Source organism: Mustela lutreola, chromosome 1 (genome assembly GCF_030435805.1).
Source record: "Mustela lutreola isolate mMusLut2 chromosome 1, mMusLut2.pri, whole genome shotgun sequence".
NCBI lineage: Eukaryota > Metazoa > Chordata > Mammalia > Carnivora > Mustelidae > Mustela > Mustela lutreola.
Genome location: NC_081290.1, coordinates 184,125,273 through 184,148,066, shown reverse-complemented (window position 1 = coordinate 184,148,066; position 22,794 = coordinate 184,125,273). Strand labels below are relative to the sequence as shown.

General features: G+C 38.4%; 1 protein-coding gene across 10 annotated transcripts in view; it reads right to left on the bottom strand.

The window, feature by feature from the left end:
• The window catches only part of LOC131835831 (carotenoid-cleaving dioxygenase, mitochondrial), a 108,598-nt gene that overhangs the window by 20,497 nt on the left and 65,307 nt on the right, over positions 1 to 22,794 (bottom strand). For 3 of the 10 annotated variants that reach the window (XM_059180573.1, XM_059180609.1, XM_059180580.1), the window contains 3 exons: positions 18,872 to 18,950; positions 17,984 to 18,095; positions 9,752 to 9,956 (listed from right to left, as the gene is read on the bottom strand). In XM_059180573.1, coding sequence (XP_059036556.1) covers positions 9,752 to 9,956; positions 17,984 to 18,095; positions 18,872 to 18,934 — 380 coding nt within the window. In that variant the 5' untranslated portion in view covers positions 18,935 to 18,950. Of the gene's footprint in view, positions 1 to 9,751; positions 9,957 to 13,846; positions 14,001 to 16,344; positions 17,049 to 17,839; positions 17,896 to 17,983; positions 18,096 to 18,871; positions 18,951 to 20,581; positions 20,606 to 20,738; positions 21,444 to 22,794 lie in introns of those variants that run through there. The other 7 variants (XM_059180629.1, XM_059180590.1, XM_059180565.1 and 4 more) reach the window with 7 other exon arrangements.

Below are 22,794 nucleotides of genomic sequence, written 5' to 3'. Positions count from 1 at the left end.
TAACTTCCTGTAAAAACTTGTTACAATTCTTATTAAGATTGTATTAAATTTTAAAATTACTTAGGAAGTACTGAGTTCTTTCTGTTGTTGAATTATCCTACTCAAGAACACAGGATGACTTTTCATTTGTTTAATCATGTCTTTCAGGAGTGTTTTAAAGTTTGCACACTTCTTGTTCAGTTCCTAAATATTTAATCTTCTTTGTTGCTACTGTAAAGGGTTTTTTCCACCATTATGTTCCCTAACTGGTTATTGTTGGTGTATATGAAGGCTATTGATTTTGGTAGGTTAATTTTACACCCTATTACCTTACCTTTTATTGTCTGAGTTAGTCATGTCATTGATTCTGTGTGGTTTTCCAGGTTTACTAAGATATCATCTGCAAACCAAGATAGTTTTACTCTACTAATCCTTGTGCCTCTAATCAATCCCTTTAGTCTAACTGTATGGTTACATCTGGTTGAAAAGCAGTGGAACAGTGGTTATTTTCTGCTTGTTCCTGTATTAAAGAAAATACTTATAGTCTTTCCTAATATTCCTGGCTTTAAGACTAAGATGAAAATACATTATGTGTATAGATATACATACACCTACATATATATATACACACACACACACGTACGCACATATTTTATATACATACATCATATATACATGTTATATATACATACATTTATGTGTGTATACACATACATATATACTTATATGTGCATAAGTGTGTGTGTATGTGTATATATATATAAAATCATGTTAAGAAAGTATCCATCAAGTCCTATTTCCTTGAATATTTTCACGAAGAATGGATGTTGAATTCTGACAAAAGTTTTGTCACCATTTATGGAGATAATCCTATGATTATTTATTCTAAACCCTACTAATATGGTATATGATATTAATGGATTTCCAAATAATGCACTTACTTTGACTTATTGTGAATTATATTTTTACATAGGGTTGGATTCTATTTGTTAATAAAATATTTATTTGTCTTATATCAGCACTATATATATTTTTTCATGGATATTTATAAACATTATGAATAAGTAATAGTTTTCTGTACTGTATCATGTGGAGATAGTCAATATTATACCTGTTTCATAAAAAGAAGTGAAAAGTTTCCCTTCGTTTTCAACTCTCTTTAATAATGTATAGAGTACAGGGACTATTTGATATTGGAAGGCTTGGTAAAGAAATCTGGGCCTGATGCTTTTTTTGAGAGATGGATACTTACTAAGTATCTCTTTTTCCTCTATGGAAATTGCTCTGTTCACACCTGCTATCTCTATCAATTGGTTATCTTTGTTTTCCCAGGAAACCATGCATCTCACAAAGCTCTCAAATGTATTTGCTGGAAGGCCTAAAGTGTCCTGTACATTTTTGTCTGTTTCGATGATTTCCTTTCCCCTGCCATTTCTTATTTTGTACCTCTGTGCTTCTTCCCTTTTTCTTCTTGACTGTGTTAGCTAGTGGTTTCTCTATTTGGGTTTGTTTGTTTGTTTGTTTTTTTTTTCCAAAAAACACTAAAAAGAAAGTAATTTCAATAATAGTTGCTGTTCTAATCTAAATACCTCTAAAACCACAAAACACAGTCACAAACATGATACTCCAGGTGTAATAGCAGACACTCAGTTTCTTCATTTAAGAAACTTCATGTTCTTTTCTTTTTTTTTTTTTGGTTACCACCTAATATTGTTGGCTCACAGAGTTGTCAACCAAAACCCCTAAGTGATTTTTAACACATTTTGCTGTTAAACCACATTACTTTCATCCTTGTGCGTGTAGAATTTCTCTTCCTCTACATATACCTTTAATGATCTTCAACTTGTTAGATTCCAATTCATAAGATCCTTCTAGACCCTATAATTTCAGGTATTCATTTACTCAAACCAACCAACTTTTCTTGAGCCCCTACATTCTGCTGGCTTGTGCCAAGACCAGGGCTTACAGGCACATAACTGTGTCATAAAGTTGTTCTCTGAGACAACAGACAAACATTAAAAAATACTATCCGTGCACAGAAGGAGCAACAGGATGGAAGGGTGTGGGGATCAGGGAAGGGTCTAGAGGAAAGGAGACATTTGTCTGGTTCCCTAAGGATGTCTGCCAGTTGGAGAAGGGGAAAAAGGCATCCTAGGGAGAGGTAGTGAAGAAAGAAAGAAAGAAAAGAAAGAAGGAGGGAAAAGGAGAGAAAGGCAGAGAAAGAAGTAAACAGAGAAAGGAAGCGAGGGAGGGAGAGAAGGAAGGGAATGAAGGAACTGGAAGAGAGGGAGGGAAAGAAAAGAAAAAACAAAACAAAACAAAGAAGGAGGAAGGGAGGAAGGCAAGGAGGGAGGAAGGGAGGGAGGGAAGAGCGAGCAGTGAAGGCGTATGGTATCCAGGAGGAACAGCAGCTACAAATTCGCGTGTGGGCAGAGCCTTCAGTGGCCGGTGATGATGGTGGAGAAATAGGTCAGCACAAGACCTATCCGCACTTAGACTTAAAGCTCAAAGACCTTCAATGGCAATGTGTGGCGTTTTGAAACAGGAGGGTACAACAGTGAGACCTGCATCCTAGAAAGGTCACTCTGGACACACAGTAGAACACGGGATAGAACGAGGAGCATTCAGATTCAGAGAACCAATGAGGAGACCAGGCAATAATTCAGGTGAGAGATTATAAGGACCTGAACTGAAGCGGTATAATTAGAGAAGGACAAATTCCAGAAACAAGGCAGGTGGCTGATGGGATGAAAGCAGTGACAAAAAGAGAAGAAACAAAAAGCTGTATCTGAGGGAAAGACTTGCTTTCACTGAGATAGAGAATATGTGAAGAGCACATAGTTCAGTTTTTTTTTTTAATATTTTATTTATTTGAGAGGCAAAGAGTGACAATGAAAGAGAGAGAGCATGAGAGGAGAGAGGTCAGCGGGAGAAGCAGACTTCCTGCTGAGCAGGGAGTCTGATGTGGATTCAATCCCAGGACTCCAGGATCATGACCTGAGCCGAAGGCAGTAGCTTAACCAACTGAGCTACCCAGGCACCCCCCACATAGTTCAGTTTTGAAGAGTCTGAGCTATCAGACTCTTTACTCTTTACACTAGAGTGAAGATGTTCTACAGCCATTTGGCAAAATACAGGGGCTAGAGCACAAAAGATGGGGCCTGGGTGGGAGAGGCGTGTTTGAGGGTATCTGTGGGTAACAGGTATAGGCCAGGTGCAAATAAGACAGTAACTACCATCTACTGAGTGCTTACTACCTGCACCCATTGCACACACATACACACTGATCCTGTAAGGAACTACTATTCCCATTTTATAGATGTGGAAACCAAGTTTTGAGAGCAAAAACATGCCCAGGGTCACAGGGCTGGTTAAGAGGTAGGAAAGGGATTTGAATTCAGTGCTGAGCCCCAAATCCTGGGATCTTACAACACCCCCAAAAAGTAAGGTGAACTAAAAAAGTAATTTGGCAGAAAAGGGAGTTGGGAGAGAGGTCACTGAAGGAAAAGAAGAAAATAAAAATGTCCTGACTGCCAATTCTTTTTTTTTTTTTTAAGATTTTATTTATTTATTTGACAGACAGAGATCACAAGCAGGCAGAGAGGCAAGCAGAGAGAAAGGGGGAAGCAGGCTCCGCGCTGAGCAGAGACCCCCGATGCGGGGCTCAATCCCAGGACCCTGGGATCGTGACCTGAGCTGAAGCCAGAGGCTCTAACCCACTGAGCCACCCAGGTGCCCCTTGACTGCCAATTCTTGTCAGCCATTGAATGAGGCAGTTTTTATGCATTATCTCCTTTAATTCTCATACCCAATCATTAAATCTGTATTATTAGCCACATTTCTTATGGAAAAACTTGCTGAAGACCACAGCATTGATAAATGGCAAAAAAAAAAAAAAAAAAAAAAAAAAAAAGGGATTTGAAACTACTCCATCTTAGTCTAAATATAATGAAATCAGCAAAAACTAAAATTATTGGGGCACCTGGCCAGCTCAGTCAGGAGAGCATGCAACTCTTGATCTTAGGGATGTAAATAAATAAATAATTTAAAAATAATTAGAATAGGCGATCGGATGGATAGAAAAAGAATCAGGAGAAAGTTTGGGAATCTGAGGATGACAGAATTTTAAGACGAGTGGTCGGTAAAGTCAAACACTGTCAAAAAGTCAGGCTAAGCACTGGGAAACCCATTTCATTTAATAATTAACATGTTTTGGTGACCTTTTTGAGAACAGATACTGTAGAGTGATGGATTAAAAGTCAGAGGGCAGCTAACCCAGAAGACACCAGGAAGCAGGTAAACAGAGGCAGTGAGAGGAGAATGGATATTAGCTGTAGGGGAGGTGAAACAGGGAGCCAGGGTTTTCTAGGAAGAGAGGACATCTGGAGGCCAAGATGAGGGGTAGGTGAGAGAAACAGACACAAGGGGAGGGTGTGAATGATGTGGCAAGTTTCAGAGGAGAAGATGAGGGCCACTTCCTCCTCTGCTCATGAGGAGGCAGGAGAAGGCACTTTTTTTTTTTTTTTTTAAAGATTTGATTTATTTATTTGACGGAGAGATGGCAAGAGAGGGAGCACAAGCAGGCAGAGCGGGAGAGGGAAAAGCAGGCTTCCTGCTGAGCAGGGAGCCCAACCAGGTGCCACTGAAGGTCCTTTTGTGGAGAAGTTTGGAGGTGGGGAAAAGGTGCAAGTGAACTAACGTCATTTGATCCTCGGTGAGGATCAAATTTCACATACAGAAATTACACCAGATGGAACTGTCATACAAAGAAAACTTTATTTGTAGCAGACAAGGAGATCCCAGAGAGCAATTTCCAAAGCTGCAACTCCCTGAGCAAGGGAGGATGTGTTCTTTTTACTTAGGGTTAGGATGAGTAGTTAGAAAGAGGAGCCCGGGGCCCCTGGGTGGCTCAGTCGTTAAGGGTCTGCCTTGCACTCAGGTCATGATCCCGGGTCCTCAGGTGGAGCCCTGCATCAGGCTCCCTGCGCAATGGGAAACCTACTTCTCCCTCTCCCACTCCCCCTGCTTGTGTTCCTTCTCTGTCAAATAAATAAAAATCTTAAAAAAAAAAAAGAGAAAGAAAGAAAGAGAGAAAGAGAAAGAAAAAGAAAAGAGGAGCCCTGCCATGGTGGGGGGGCGGGGCATAAGTTCACACATGCACCTTAAGGTGATGTGCCTAGACATGTGTTGTGCTCTTCCCTGGGCAGAGATTTTAGCGCTATAATGAGGTGACGGTAACTCTCAGTCGTTCCCTGGGTCACTCCATGCATGGTCTATCTGTGCAGGCAGGAGTCAGGGGTTAAACTCAAACTGGTCTGGGCAGTCTGGGCGGTTATTGCTCCAGGGGTAGAGTTGCAGTTTATACCCACGGGGTCTTGTCTGAGTTAAGAGATAAACTGGAAAGAAGGGCTCCAGGAACAATGGGGGATAAAGACCAGAAGGTATAAGCAGAACAGTCAAGGTCAAGTCCTGGGATCTAACTGCTAACCACGGCAGTGGCAAGGAGGCCACATCCAACTGCCCTTCTTCACTACTGAAGTCGTCCGGCATGCCCGTTGACAATGAGAGGGATAAACAGATGATGTAGGCTTTGGGAAAGGACACTCTAGGGACACTGCGGGATGCTGGAAGTACAGGGAAAGCTAAATAAATAAATGGGCCCTGGCGACACCAAGGACTCAGCCAGGGCTGTAAACCATATTTTTTCACTTGATCCACGAGCAAGGTTGCAGGTCTCCTCTGGAACTGCGGGGCAGGGAAGCAGAGATGGGCTCATGCAGGACCAGCAGTGGTGGGAGGGGGCCAGGGATCCCAGGGCGCAGGAGGCGGGGAAGGCGGTGGGAGCGCTGATAAACTGAAAGCACAGAGAAGACACAGGAAGGGAGAGCCTGAAGAGGCTGGAAGTAAGTTTGATGGAATGGAGGAGTGAGGACATAGGGGTTTTGAGCAGAGAGCAGAGTCTGAGTTCAGGATGTCAAGGGCTGGATGACTCTGTGGCATAAGTTCCAGAATGTGGCCTTGCTGTAGTGGCACAGAGGGGACAGTCACCACAGAGAGGATGGGAGGCTAGACCACCTTCTTTACGGATCCTGCAGTCAGTCTGGGAGAGCTGTAAGTTTTCAATTGGTGAGGACAGGGGTGCCTGGATGGCTCAGTCATTAAATGTCTGCCTTCGGCTCAGGTGGTGATCTCAGGGTCCTGGGACTGAGCTACGCAGCAGGCTCCCTGCTCAGCAGGAGCCCTGTTTCTTCCTCTCCCACTCCCCCTGTTTGTCTTCCCTCTCTCGTTGTCTCTCTGTCAAGTAAATAAAATCTTTAAAATAAAATAAAACAAAACAAAACAAAATAAAATGCTGAGGACAGTTCCTATTCTACCCAGATTATGTCATTTAAAAAACCAATAAACACGCAATCATTGATATCATGGATGAAATCACTGATAAAATATTTTTGATTGAAGAAGGGCCTTTGTCATGTTGCTGCTCTGTCTGCAGGAGACAGAGACTCCTGAATGGCATCACAGTAGGGACCAGAGACTCAGGACGGAGTGGGGCTACTCTCATTCGCAGGTTGCGGTGCCTTGGCTTTAGGACCCCACCCACCCAAGAAGTCTGATCTTGGGAGCCCAGCACTAAACCAGACCCCCTCTTTGACCTGAAGACACCTGTACCTCACACCCAAGGGAATGGCCAGACCCTGTTGCTGCTGTAAATGCCTACTGCTGGCTCAGAAGAAATGGATTTAAAGTACAAAGCAGACATTCACGGGGACCAACCACACCACCACTTCCCCCACGAAGATGTTTATCTTTAAAGAGGCCTGTAGTGCAAGCCGAGGCCCTCAGTAGCTCTGCTGCTTGGTTTTAAAATTTACTAGAGCTACTTCAGCAGCAGATGAAAGACCTTATGCTTTTGCAAGAGGCTGTTACTCTCTCAGGGCTGGATGGGTAGTTTCATTTTTCTCTTGCTCCTCTCCCTTTTTTGCCTTACAATCTTTTTTCAAATTATAACTTGCATCGAATACAGATACCTAAGTAGAAAAAAGCACAACTATGCTGATTAGGGCCAGGGGGATCTATAGGCCAGCTTATTCACCTTCTTTTTCTCTGCCTCCAAACCACCTTCCCATTCAGCCATTAAAAATTAAAAATGATGGTCATTCAGATTTCATAGCAACATGGATTAAAAGGCTTATGATAGTGTGAAAGTTTTTTAAATCAGAGCAAAAAGAAAATCAGTTAATATCCAAAACATAAAGAAAGTGTACAACTCAACAGAAGAAAAAAAAACAAACAAAAAAACACCAGTCTGGGGCACCTGGGTGGCTCAGTCAGTTAAGCTTCTGCCTTTGGCTCAGGTCATGATCCCAGGGTCCTGGGATCAAATCCCACACCTGGCTCCTTGCTCAGCGGGGAGCCTACTCTCCCTCTGCATGCCATTCCCTCTTCTGTGCTCTCATTCCCTATCTCCCTATCAAATAAATAAATAAAATCTTTTAAAAATAAAAAATAAAATAAACTCTAATTGAAAAATGGGCAGAAGATCTGAATAGACATTTTCCCAAAGAAGACCTCCAGATGTCTAAGAGGCACATGAAAAGGTGTTCAACATCACTAATCATGATGGAAATGCAAATCAAAACCATAATGAGATAGCACCTCACAGTTAGATAGGATGGGTGGTATCAGAGAAATGAAAAATAGCAAAAGGTGGTGAGGATGTTGAGAAAAGGGAACTCTCGTGCACTGTCAGTGGGAATGCAAATTGGTGCAGCCACGTGGAAAACAGTATTGGAGGTTCCTCAAAAAATTAAAAACAGAATTATCACATGATCCATTAATTCTACTTCTGGGTATTTATCTGAAGAAAAGAGAAACACTAACTCCAAAAGCATTTAATCTCATTTATATACAGAATCTTCAAAAAAACAAAACAAAACCAAACAAAAAACAAAAAAGCCCAAGTTCACAGATACACAGATACTCCTCCCATTGCAAAATATGGGAGGAGGGGAAGGTAAGGGTAGCTGAAATGTGTGAAAGACATCAAAAGGTACAAATATAAATAAAAGTAATGGGAATGTAATATACAGCATGGTGACTATAGTCAATAATACTATATTGCATATTTGAAAGTTATTAAGAGAATAAATCTTAAAAGTCCTCATCACAAGAAAAAAAATTTTTTAACTACCTAGTTAACACCTAGACTTAACACCTAGTTAAGGTGTTAACTAGACTTACTATGGTAACCATTTCACAACACATAAAAACATCAAATCATTATGTTGTAGACCTGAAACTAATATAATGTTATGTCAATTATACTTAAATTTTAAAACTCTACATACAATATGATTGTAATTATTTAAAACCAATCTATAAAATTGGGCAAAGACTAGCAGGAAATACACCAAAGTGCTAAGAGGATGTGGTCCACATTTCCCTCCGCTCTGTTCTGTATTTCAGAAAGTTTTATACAAGAAAAAACTTCTAAAATGGGAAAAAGTTTTAATATTCAAAAGTGTTTAAAACAAAGATGATTCCTTTCCTACCATAGGGGTTTCTTTACATCACTTCATGTCCCTAACTAAATGTACAGAGAAATAATATACTTAAGAATTATTGGTGTTTTCATTTATTTACATGTATTTATTGAGAGCTATTTAAGAGCAGGTCACCCCCTGGATATTAGGGATTTAGGGTGAACAGGAAAAATTCTCTGCTTACATGGAACTTATATTCTACTGGAGGAACATGGTCAATAAACAAACAAACAAATACTAGGCATTTGATAGTGCTATGCAGAGAATTAAAAGAGGTAATACCACTTATTTTTAAAGATTTTATTTATTTGACAGACAGAGATCACAAGTAGGCAGAGAGGCAGGCAGAGAGAGAGGTGGAGACAGGCTCCCCAAGGAGCAGAGAGCCTGATGCGCGGCTCCATCCCAGGACCCTGGGATCACGACCCGATCTGAAGGCAGAGGCCTAACCCACTGAGCCACCCAGGCTCCCGAGGTAATACCATTTTTTAAAAATATTTTATTTATTTATTTGAGAGAGAGAGCACACAAGCAAAGGGAGGAGTAGAGGGAGGGGGACAAACAGACTCTGAGCTGAGTGCCAAGCCCATCAGTGGGCTCGGTCTCAGGATCCTGAAATCATGGCCTGAGCCCAACACCAAGAAACCAGGACTCAAGATGCTCAACTGACTGAGCCATGCAGGTGCCCCAACATGTACTATAATTAATAATAGCATTTTTAGATTTGGGGATCAAGGGTCAAAGGACGTGAGACTCGAGCTGATATCTGAATGACAAGAATCAGACTTGGGAAGATAGACGAGAGCCGAAGCCAAGACCCTGAGCGAAAACAAATGTGTCCAGTTTGAGGAACCGCAAGAGCCATCGTGTCTGGGGAGCACTGGGTTGGGGAGGTGTGTGAGGTGAAGACATTGCTTCTTCCTTCAGGAACCTGTGGTGAAACAGGGCTCAGTAGCCATACGGACCGTTCCTGACCCTTCCCTTTCGGCACAAGCCCACAGAGGATGACAAATCCATAATATTCTGCAAAGCAGAAAAGTCAGGACTTTTTTTTCTCCCAGAATTAAGTCTCTCTCTATTTTTTTTTTCCTGTAAACTACATTTTTTTTCACTTGTAATCAAAGGGACCTGTAACAATGTTAGCCTTAGAGAGAAAACAGATTTAATGCCTATTCCACAGAACCAGCCATGCTAAAAAATCGAAATCGTTCTCCAAAATCAAGACTTACTTGTCCTTCCCAAACTCGAATTTCCCAGGCCCAATTCGAAGTAGACTGCCACTGAGCCACTTGGGAAAATGTCCTCGGACTTGAGCAGAGACCACCTGTGGTGTCTCCTCCACCGTGGTTAGCAGCGGTGCAATACACGGAAGCCCCTCTCGCTTACCGACCGCTGCCTTTTTCTGATCGGTACCCTCCATGTATCTTTTCAAAACTGTGAAGAGGAAATCAAGAGCACAGAAAAAATTGTATAAGATATCTGTTTCTCCATAAACAATACTCTTACCTACTGGTAAGGGAAAAGTAAACCCAACACCAAATATAGCCTCCAAATTCCTCTCCTTCCTCATTCTCAAACTGTCACCTCTCTGGTTCTCCATTTTTGAACTACAACAATCCCCTTTTTTTGTATTCTTGCTGTATAAATCTGCCTAAGAATTAACTCAGGAATGTATTATTATCATTTCTCCTGGTTGAACAATGCTCCTCTTTTCAAAAGACTGAATCTCCGTATTAACCTTAGATGTGCTAAAAGCAACCTCATTGTAATGATAAAAAATGACCACTGTTCATCACTATCCTAATTATGTTAACCAGAATGGGATGCCAAAGATTTCACAGCAACTTATATGAGAATTTAGTAGGATGTAATTCAATTTCTTCCATTTTAATGACATATGCATGAACTTGCATGGCATTTTCAGAAGGGTGTCATGAACTGAATTATACAGTAATACCTGGTCTGAAATTACCTTAAGTTCAAAAAGCCACAGGAAGAAAAAAATCATTATTATATAAGAAGCTGAAAATTATCCTTTTTATTTCATATTTATTTGGTGTTCACAAGGCAGTGTTGCCTAACACAGAGAGGTGGTCAGATATGAAGTTAATTAGTGCTTTATTTTATTTCATAAAATCTTAACGGTAATATTGAGTCTAAACTAGAAAACTAACACACAGAGAGACAGTATTCCTCTGAAGAGGTGAGATTTGCATTACTTTAGCAAAATATTTTACAATGTTATATTTATTATCTCATTTCTTTCAAATCTTTATAAAATTCAGTTTAGAGTACATGATTCCTTCTACTAACAATTCAGTCAAACCCAAATATTTCCTGCTTTCCCAAATAAAATTGACTAATCTATCCCTAAGGAATGCTACTATTGTTCAAATTCTATCTTAAATGCTACCTCCTTTATGAGGAAATGTAGTGTAATATTTAATAAGAGTACTGTCCCCGATTCTGCTGGGGGCCAAACTGCTTGGTTTCAAATCCTGATCTGCCATTTTTCAAATAAATAGCCTTGAGCAAGGCAACCTCTCTGGGCTCTGTTTCCTCCTTTCTGAGGTGAGGATAAAAATAATTCTTATTATTTCTAAGGTTATAAATAACAAATAGGTTATGTAAGGTTTTTAGAACATAGTAAATGCTCAAAAATGTTAGCTATCATTATTTACATAGCTGTTAATGATCAACAAGATGTAGTATCATCTTCCTTCAAATTATTTATTCAGGGATAAAAAGTATTCAAACCTGATGTAAATGACCATATAGACAGACCGGTTATACTGTAATCAGTGTCTAGTTTTGAAAGCACTGTTTCTCTAAGTACGGTCTGAGTACTTAGAACAAAAATACGTGGTATTAATGTTAAAATGCAGATTTATGGACTCCACCTTGGACCTAATCAGAATTTTTGGGATAAAGCAAGCAAGCATTCTTAGGCATATGAAAATTTGAGAACCACAATATTAGGGGTATAAAGAGGATGCTTCGAAACCCTTATCTTACTACTTTTATTTATATTATGCATATTCATCTCACTCTCCTTTTACATTAAAATAAATACCCTGAGGTCAGTTATTTTAGTCTTCTCACTTTAGTAGAATTAAATTGAATACCCTGATTGGACATTTGTCTGAATAGAGATTCATGAATTTAAAACACGTTTTAGAAAAAACTTACATGTCTATATGTACCGTACTTCATAGCATGTTATTAGCAGTTTTTTATATACTCTTCAAAATTTCCACGGTACTTGATATTGTGATCTATACCTCCTTAAACCCCTTTCTATTCTTGGTTCCTGAAAACACTGCACTTGTCTAACTTCCTTGCTCCCTCTGTTTGCTTCACTTATTAGCTGACAACCTTGGTAAGTTACTAATCACTCTGATCCTCGAGTTTTTCAATGATAATGGTGGTAATGGTGATGAAAGAAGGATAATACTTCCCATTTATGTTTGTTGTCATAACTAAATATGTTAGTAGATAATTTCTAAATGTTAACTCCCTTAATTGGCTCCTCTTCCCCTTATCACCTCCTGAGCCTGACCTTGAACCCGGACTCGTTATAATCTCAGCACACCCTCCTTGGTAGTCTCATCTAGTCCCTTAATTTCATCAAGTACTTCTTCAACATGTCAAATGATAACTGTTCATTTTCACCTTTCCAAATCCACTTTTCCCACCTGCTAAATCACCTAGCTTCAAAATCTCTGTGGGCCTTGAGTTCCTCTTCTTCACTGTCTCCTCACATTCACTAAGTGGTTAAATTCTGACTATCTAGACAGGGCCAGGAACAGAATGCTACAAGGATGATATAGGGGGGCCAGTATAAATTACTAAGGCTCCGAAGTTTACAAAGGTGCCTTGGGCAAATCCTTTGTAAAGATTTGTACTAGTCCACACCACCTGGGCAGCTCCCCCAATTTTCCTTCTGTCCTCCTCAGCATCAGTGCTTCAACTTCTCCTACCCATCAGTCATGCCCTTTCTACTGACCTAATTAAGGCCCACACAACCTCTTAGATGATATTATCAAAATCTCTTAATTGGAAGGAGAAAACAGGGAAGTCATCTACTATGGGAGCCTCCAAATGGTTAGGCCTCTTGATTCCTTTATCCCATGAGATGGCTAGAGGCCACAAGCCAATTGCTTCTAGCCCTAAATAGCACAAGGGGCTCCAGATCCCATCGAGGTAAAAATATTATCATTTTCTATGTGTGCTATCATGTGAAAAAAGTTGGGAAGCACTGCTACTAAATTAATCTTCCTAAGTACAGATCTGACTGTTATCAAATAATCCTCCAAAAGCTTTCACAAATGACTCCTCACTGTCTACCAGGTAAAGTCTAAACTGCTTGGCCAGGCACTGAAGACACTGTACAATCTCACACCAGCTTACCTGTCCAGGTTCCCCCTCACTAATGCCTTCCATTCCAGCCAAACTAAACTACTCCCCATTCTCTCCTCTTCATCATAATTATATCCTTCTCTTCATCTAAGATATTTCCCATCTCTCCAGGTGAAATTCACTTACCCTACTCATCCTTCAAGATCACTCACGATCCAGTGTCCACATCACCCACTTCTTAAACACAACATTCCCATTTCCTATAGCAAGACCTGATTCTCCTTAGTCTGAACTCACACAGCACCTATTTCAGCTCTGTTATGGCACTCCTCTTACTCTCTCTTGTGCAATAAAGATGAATACAATTTATAACCTCTACTACTGAGTAAAGGGTCACTTATTTCTACTCCCACTCCAGTACCTAAAACACCGCCTTGCATACTGCAAGCACTAAATTATTGAATTATAGAATTTTAAAGTTTATAGTGCATATTAGTAGGATTTTTGATAGCTCAACATCAGCCAATTTCAAGAAATAAAGCCATGTAATAATAGTAGCTATAATAGAAAGCTATAAAACCAAAACCCCCCAGAATTTAAGAATTTAAGGCAGTCCCCCAGAATGCAACCAGAGGAACCAAACATTTACATTAGGACATGTAGCAGTGATTTTCAATTGAGAAGATTCTAAATAGTGACTATTCTTCCTATTGCAGATCCAAGAGAATCCCTACATCCTGAATCCTGCCCCATATGTTATACAAAATATATAAATACAAGACTGCTTCCCTGACAGGTGAACAAATCTTGACTCCTTCTTCCTTAACTCTCAGCTCTGTGGTGTTGCTGCCTGTATCTGCTACGGTGAAAAGCTTAGAAGCCCCCAGTACTCTTCAGAAAGAGGCACAGAATTAAAATCCTGAGCTGCTAAGAAGAAGAAGGGGAGGAGGAGGCAAATCCCCTACCTGGGATCCAGTGTACTACCACAGAAAGAAAGTCCACTACAATGGTAGAAAGATTGCTGACAAAACGGAGGAAGGTCTGAATAAACATTCTGGTATTGAATTAAGCAGCACCAGATCCTGTGATTTCCAAAACCTCCCAGTTAACTTCCTGGGCTGTCCTTGGCTCACTGACAGAATAGGAGGGAATGGGGGAGGAAGCCAGGGAGGGCAGACAAGGGACAGGGCTTCCAGAACCTGCAATCTCTCCCGGTTGGCCGCATTTCCAGAAGTATCCCAATTACCTACCTATGATAAGCAGCCGTTTGAAATTCTGAAACTGGACCACCAATAGTGGTCTCCCTTTCTAAACTTTCTTCTTTCAAACCTCTTCTCACAGTACAATTAAGTGCCTTGATCCATGGCTCAGTTTCATTATGCCACCTCTCGCCTCTGAAAGAGTCACATCTCTTTTCTTACAGAATAAAGTCCAATTGTAGTCTATCAACAAAGGACTCTACGATGTGGTCACACCTACCTTTCCATCTTTGCCCCTCTGCTTTCTAGCATTTCATCCCTCCTTTTCTTTTCCATTTATATAATTTACAAAACAGTTTCTGACAACATAGTACGAATAAGGCTCTATGAAGGTATGCCCTTAATAAACATATAATCATGTATATTTTTTTCATTTGACAAATGCTTCTGAGCACCAATACATCAAATGCTGTGCTACAAATTAAGAATAGAAGGAAACAAGATTCAGTCCCTGCTCTCCAGCAGTTTAGATGATACACTATTGCCCTTTGTGAATTCTCAGCTCAGGAAATATCTTATCTAACATAGCATGTATTTTTGTTCTTCAGTGTCATTTTAACAAACTTTCTCCTGTCTGAAATATCCTCCCTCTTTCCTTATCAAAAACCCATTTCACTACCTCTCTGACCCCTTTGCAAACTGTTCTAGTAACTTCCACCAAAAGGAGTTAACTAGCACTGCACAGACACACTTTTAACGTTTATCTATCATGTCTTCCTAGCAAAGACATGTAAGTATATTTCGAGAAAGGAGTGTTGACAACTGTCAGAAGGGAGAACAAAGAGTACCTTAAACTATTCTGTATTCCCCATAGTGCCTATCAGATATTGATGTACAAAGACATTCAATATCTATTTTTATTGGTTAACAGTGAGAAACAATTTATAAACTTGTGAAATTTTATTGAAATGAGTATTAGAAGTGTAAATTAAAGGGCGATAGCGTATCTGCAGTTGTTAATTATTCAGAGATAATTATTGTTTGTGTGGATGGTGCCAAAGACATCAAAATTTGATAAAAAATCAGTCTTATCGGCTTTAAAGAACTTTTATCCTAAGATGTAGCTGTTCTGACCAGTAAACACATTGTGACTAAAAATCAGTTCCCTAGTCTTAATCATACCAAATGAAATGATCAAACGAATTCTCTGAACCAGTATAGGAAAGAACATATTGAACAATGGTGACACCATCAAGATATAACAAGCACATTATAAAAAGCACTCTGAAATAATGTTAGCCTTGTCTTTCTCATTAGTTAGTAAGTGTTCAGAAAAAAAAACTCAGGAACATTGAATTATGATATGTCAGTAGAGACATCTTTGTATTTAGAACACTAAAAAATTCTGTCAGTTAACAGAATAACTCGAACTCCAGGAGACATGTCATATAAACTCAAACATAGTCTTCTGTTTACATTTAGTATTTTAAAACTCCAATACTAATAGCTACTTCATTGACCTCCAACCTACCCTGCACCATTAGCATATCCCTCTGCAAACCTATTTTTTTCCACTTAACCAGTATTTTTAGTTAATATTTTATTTTAATGTTTTCAATCTTTTCTTGAGTATTTATATAATGTGGTATATATGCTTTAAAATAGTAATCTGATTGCTGTTTTATTTATCAAATGAGATTTTAACATTTAGAAGGTAGCAAGGCAAATATGCTATACACCAAAGAAATACCAAATTCCCTGATGTACCATTTGTAAATATGTACAAATCTGTGATTGCTTATATTGGTAAAACATACATAAAATAGATTGAATCATTTATATGATTGAAAAATGTGTGCTGTGATTTTTAAAAACCTGATTAATATAGTTATCTATCACATCTAATAGAATTATACAACATATTAAAATTCTTCAATAAAATCATAGCAGTACCTTCCAACTTTTTTTTAGAGGATTTTTTTTTTTAAGCTAGATGAGTTTTAGAGATCCTCTAATTGAAATTCAATTTATTCCATTTATAATGGGTTTGAAATGACTCACCAAGGTTACCTTGCTGTTAAGGCAATCTTTTTACTTCTGGATCACTAATTTTTGTCCCATACCACACAAATGCTAAGGCTCTAAATATAATTTATTAACTTCATCACTGATAATGGTTGATATGTAAAAAAGCCAACTCATGTAAGGTTCTGGTTAGTTTAATTTCTCATTTTTATTTTATCACTTTTACCACAAGAAAATAATTTTAAACCAAGAATTTTTATTAGTCATATAGAATAACTAATAGTGAAAATAATCAAATGGTAACATTAAATAGCAATACCTTAGTCATATTTTATTACATATTGTGAAACTGGACAAATTACCTTAAGGTTTTAGTTTTTTTATAATACCGACATGAAAAACATTTTAAAACTATCTCCATAGGTATCTGATATTTAGAGTATTCTAAAAGAAAAAGTGCAATATTGTTAAATATTATCAAATTAACTCACTGAGTCTTCTTTTGGGATTTTAAGAAAGGCCAGTAAGTTTAAGGAAAAAAAAGAATCCATATGTAATTAAAATACTTCACACTTTTATGAAATATGCCAATATTTAACCCTCAAAAAAAAGCTACATACTTCATATTAATGTCCAGTCTAAAGCCCCTTTTAAATCTAGAAAAGAAATTCAAGGACTCTCCCCTTCTATGTTTAAGGCACACATTTTCTTTAACAACTAGAGAGCTTTCAGAGCATAAATGTCATTCTTTTAATACAACAACAATGGGCTTAAATTCTCGGCTTATTTTAAGTACACAATTTTATCTGTGCAGTGTGTTTGCAATCACTGTAAACCTCTGTCTCAGGAGCTCTCTTTTTTGTATTAGAAAGTTTTCAATAGTATTGGCTTCTTTGAAGAGTCCATCTAGCTCGTCAATATAAGATGCATCTACTGCTGCTCTCTCACTAATGAGGAAAAAAAAGTTTTACATTAAACTAAATAGTTAGAATGTCTAGTGACACTATCACAGTGATGTTCTTTATTATGTTATACTTGTCAGCTACTTCATTTAAATAGCTTTGCACATCAAAAAGCTTCATTAATTTAGAAAGTCTTCAGTAAAAGTTAAATTAGTCATGTAAATATTTTTGACTATTCAGTCTCCTGACACTGCAGACTATGTATCTTATAATACATTGTAATTCTAATATTAAACTATATACATTATTTTAGCAACCACATAAGCCATCATCCAAACACAATGATTGTCCAGTAGTTTAAAAAAAAAAACTTTAAAAAACAAAACAAAAAAACATCTTATAAACATGATAATCTCAGGCCAATAAAATATTAAACTCAGTCTTCAAATATAGACATAATATTTAAATATTTCATAAATATATTTATCTTTAATATCACTCTTATTAGCATTAACTTCAATAAATGGCATTTTTCTCAAATAAGTTTTTTCATCAAATATTAAATGTTAGATCATCTAATTAGAGACCAAAATACATCCAGCTTAGTCTTTAGCTCTGGTAAGAACAAAACAAAGGATGTTTCGTGTAAAAGTTGGGGTTATTCTTTGAAAATAACCAACTAATTTATTATAAAAAACTAAGGAGGAATAAAAAACTCTGAAATTACAATTACTGGATTGGTTTGCAGCCACTGAACTAAACTTCTCATTATGGAGTTTCCAGAAAAACATCATTTCTAAGAGAAAGACTCAAGAGTATATGCTATAAGTACTTGCCTTAAGATCTTTGCATATGCAGACAACATTAGATTAATTTCCTTGCTCATATCTGTTCAAAAAAAATTACTAAGTTATGAACTATAAACTTTCTGTATTATAAAATCAGTATTTAGAAATATATGCATTTTATATATCACCATTCAAATCCTTCTCCAGGGATTCATCTTTATAAAACAGTCCAGAGCTTTCCAAGAGAGAGGAATCTGACTTTCCGAGAGAGGACAGTTGCGGACTATCTGGCATTTGAGGCTAATAGAAGAAAATAAAAAAAACAGATAAATAGTCAAGAAGATCCTTAGGAAATATGTATTCTGTCCCCCAAAAAGGCAAATAAAACATCTTTCAGGAAAAAAGCAAACATGCTAGAAATTATATGCATTCATGTCCTAATGAGTCATTTGAAATTTTATTATCAAGAAAACTTTTAGGCCTAACAAGCACCTTGTCGAACATACTAAATTTTGCTCCGGTTTTACATTAGACTTTGAATATATTAATTCCTTGATGAAAAAGTTTCCTGTATCTTGAACCAGCAGAAGTTTCCATAGCAACACAGTAAAACTTTCATTTAGACAATAGCCAAATGCTTGCAAAACTTTGCAAGATAACATAATCTTTAAAAGGAAGCAAATAATGTCCCAAATGCAAACAGATGGAGTAGTGAAGAAGGGCAGAATGCAGCACTCTAAATTTTAAAATATCAGCAACTATAGTACCTAGGTATCCTACTTTTTAGAGCAAAATAATTACTTAAAATCCTATGTTTCATATAAGCATGAAGTCATTTCTGTTTCTCCCTCATGAATTACAACAAAGAAATTCCATCTCCCAATAGTTTCTTGAAGGCCTATACTATTTAGTGAAAAAAAAGATGGAGTCAACATAGTTCCCGCTGGGACAATCCCACTTCAGGAATATGAAAACATTAAATTTCATTCATCAACAGTATTTTCTTAAGTAGGAAAAAAATTGTTAAGTATAAAAAATAAAACCGAAGATTAAGGCTCCAGGAGCATATGGATTACCTCCAGTTCTCTCGGTCTCTTGCAATTTCGAGTATCAGGTTTTAAAATGTGACTTGTCATCATATTCTGGAGGCAAGAGCTGCAAGGTTTAGAGGAATACCAAATATAAGTACAAACTCCATGCTACAGCTTTTTTGAGTCTTTCCCGTTCTTTCCAGTCCCACCAATTTATTTCAGGCTCTCATTGTTCTTTTAGGCTCTCATTATCTCTCACGTATCTGAACTACTCACTTTCTCACTGCCTTATTCCATCCTATCAACTGCTGTTTGGGCAATCTTTCAAAATTGATTACCCTATTCCCTTAACTCGAAAACCTTCCCACTATTCACTGCTCCAGAACGAGTTCAATTTCCATGGTATGGCCACCCAAAGTCCTACATCACCTGGGGCCTACTGTTCCTGATTTCCATCTACTCCCTCAGCCAAACTAGTCTCTTGGGCACTTGTGCCTGTTCCAGAATTTAAGATTCCTCTACTTTCAAAAAATATTAATGTTAAAATATATCGTATAGTTTATCTAATTCAATGTCATTTTTCACAGATGTGAAAACAGAGGCAGAGATCGTTGATCAGGTTCAAACAAGTAAAACTGAGCCAGACTAGAACCAAGATTTCATGTCTGAGTTTCCACTCCCCTATCCTACCTTAATATAGCATCAAATTTTACTCTTAAATTACTCTCCCATCAACTTTGAAAATCATTTCCCTAGGAATCTGAAAGATTACGTTTAAACAAAGAAAAAAAAAAGTAGAAACCTACAAGGGGACAGCCCTCATGTCTTAAACGATGAGGAGCCCAATCTATACTCAATTATTAATTTATTTTGTTTTTTGGTTTGGTTTTGTTTGTTTGTGTTTTTTTTGTTTTTTTTTTTTTTGCAGAAACTATGACGACCTGGATAACTGTAGTGAAACTGATTAGTCATACGTTCATATAAGTAAGACAGAATGATAGCAACAACAAATTGCAAATAAGAAATTCCCCACAGGGGCGCCTGGGTGGCTCAGTGGGTTAAGCCGCTGCCTTCGGCTCAGGTCATGATCTCAGGGTCCTGGGATCGAGTCCCACATCGGGCTCTCTGCTCTGCAGGGAGCCTGCTTCTTCTCTCCCTCTCTCTGCCTGCCTGTCTGCCTGCTTGTGATCTCTATCTGTCAAATAAATAAATAAAATATTAAAAAGAAAAAAAAAAGAAATTCCCCGCAGTGCTCCTACATCGCTGTCAGTGCGTTTCCAGCATGTAAGTGCTGTAATAGCAGCATGTAGAAAAACGCTATACGCACACCGTCTGCTCGCTTTGCCTTGGGAAGTTCCAAAAGAGAAGCAAGCCAACGCTGAGAGCTGTTCTCTTCTCCCTTCCCCTTTTTCTCTTCCGTTTTCCCTCTACACCTCTTCTCTCCTCTCTCAGAGTAACAGAATGTGCGTGTATAGCAAATGAAAACTTCTATAGTTAGGGAACTCTGTTTCTGCAAAAATAAACTCATTTTTTTCTGTCATAAAATCAGGCCCACCCGCTGAACCCAGGCTTCGTCAAGAGGCTGCGGCTCCTCCTGGGACACCCCATTCGCAGACGCCAACCTCGGCCATGCAATCCAATGCCCTGGTGACCTAGACTTTACAAAGCAATGACCCTGCACCTTACGCAACTTCTTTCGCCTAGTCTTCTCTTTCCTCTCAACGCCTAGTGGGCCCCCGGGGCCATTTCACCTACCTTTTTTCTCACTTCCCTCCCCGCTGTCTTTTCCTCCCTACTTTTATTTAATCCCCCACTAACATCCCTGAGAGGAAGCGTCTATCCTCTCACTGCCCGGTTTCTCACTCCAAAGTGCACGCATCCCTCCAGCCCCACCCCAAGCCCAGTCTACTACATGGCGCCGTGACCTTCCTCCTCAGCGAAAGCGCGGGAATGAAGATACCGGGTTCCCGCACTCGAGTGCGCAGTCTCCACGGACTCCCAGCAGTCAGCGCGTGAGTCACGTGAATCACGTGAGGTGCTGCGCAGGCTCTCGGCGCCCAGCCAAGAGCCCTCTGGCATTTCGCAGAGGGGTGGCTTTCTTCCCTTCATCTCCCGCTGTTCCCCTGGACTTGTTACCTCTGACACAAACATCTCTCCTTGCCTCCAAGTATGTGGAGAACATAGGGAAAATCTGAGACTAGTCTCTCAGGAAAAAAAAAAAAAAAAAAAAGCATTGCCTAAACAAGGCTGGGTGGGGTGTGTCCCACCCAATGGCAATGTCAGTAAAGGAACACAAAATGCGACACCCGACACTACTACTCAAATAAAACTATAAATATTCCAGATGGCTTGTTTGAAGGAAGTTTGAAGGAAGCCAGAGTTCTCCTGGCTCGAAACTTCTAGACCCAGTCATCCATTCCTTCACCTCTTTCTTCTCTGATGCAACCACACTTTAAGAATCACACCCTTCTGGAAGATTCCTTTCCTGATGTCAATAGGTTTAGTCACCTTAATTGGCAGCTTTTAAAAAGTACTTTCTAACATACGTGGCTCACATACTTCGCAGTGCTTTCATGTGGCGACTTTGACCTGCAATTTCAGACATTCTAAGGTTATGCACAGTTAGTTGATGTGAAAGGAAAAAAATATCACCTCATAAAACAAAGGTCAATAACATCGTCCATAAATTTCAGGTGCACACTCTTGCACCTTAGCAAACTATAGTCAACAAGGTTTTTTCCCTTTGGTTTATCTCAATGTTAGTTGACATAAAGACTTCGGTGTGTATGTTTATTTTTTTGTTCCTTGTGAGAAAGTCATTCGTTTTAAGTAAGTTCCCAGAAAATAGGTACTCAGTTTAACTTGATTTGCTAATATTGTGATATATAAATCACTTAATAAGACTACACTAAATAATTAGGGAATTATTATTGACAGTCTTTATAGGATCCCAGTCACTGTTTAAGGACTGTTAACAATCTGTGTTGAAATTTTTACCATGTGTATAAAATGAGGGGGAAAAGTAACAAATTTTTCATAAAGCCATACCATCTGCTTGAAAGAATTGTCCTTTACTCTGGTATTATGTACTTCTTGATTTCCCCCCCCCCTTTGGTGTTTAAGTGGTCATTCATGAAATAAAAATATAAAGATTTTTAAGATATTTAATGCTTTTACTTGGCAAAATATAAAGTTACCCACTCAGTGTTTATCTCTTCTGCATTATTATCATTATCATTACTCTTTATAGTCCATTAAACCCAAAAGTCTGGGAAATACTCATCTATTCCCCTTCTATTCACATTGTATGATATCTAACTATATAGTTATCTAGTTCGTAAAATATTTCAAGGAAAAGTGATTCCAGCGAATACATAAAATGTTTACACCAGATTAAGAGAACACCAGAGACATTTTATTTTATTTTTAAAATGTTATCTCCACTGCATAAGCTAAATGAGTTAGAACAAATGAGAGTGTGTGGAGAGTTATAGTTGTCTAGTGCTTTAAAACATTCAAAGGGTTATCTTCATCTCATTTAATCTTCACAAATAATCCTGTGAAGTAGGCAGGACATGAAGACATCTGAGTTGCTCTGTATCAAAAAAAAAAAAAAAATGTTTATCCCCAAACTAAGAAATGGGTAAATTGGGCATTCTACATCTTTACAGTTGGAGAGAAATCATCGGGAATGGGCCATTTAAAATTATTTTGTCTGGTGCTCTGCTTCTGATCACTACTAGACTCCATTTCATGCTTTCATACACTATAGTTGGAGGATAGAAATCTGTTAGTTCAATTTCAATCATGTGTGTATTCTTATCATATATTTCTTTTAAATGTGTGATTTTTCTTCTTCCAGTAGTCTCTGCACCAAGCACCTGTGACCATCCCACCACAGGCTTCCTTTGTAATCACTGCTATGGATGTGATGTATTTATGACCTTATAAAATGAAAACCCTATTTT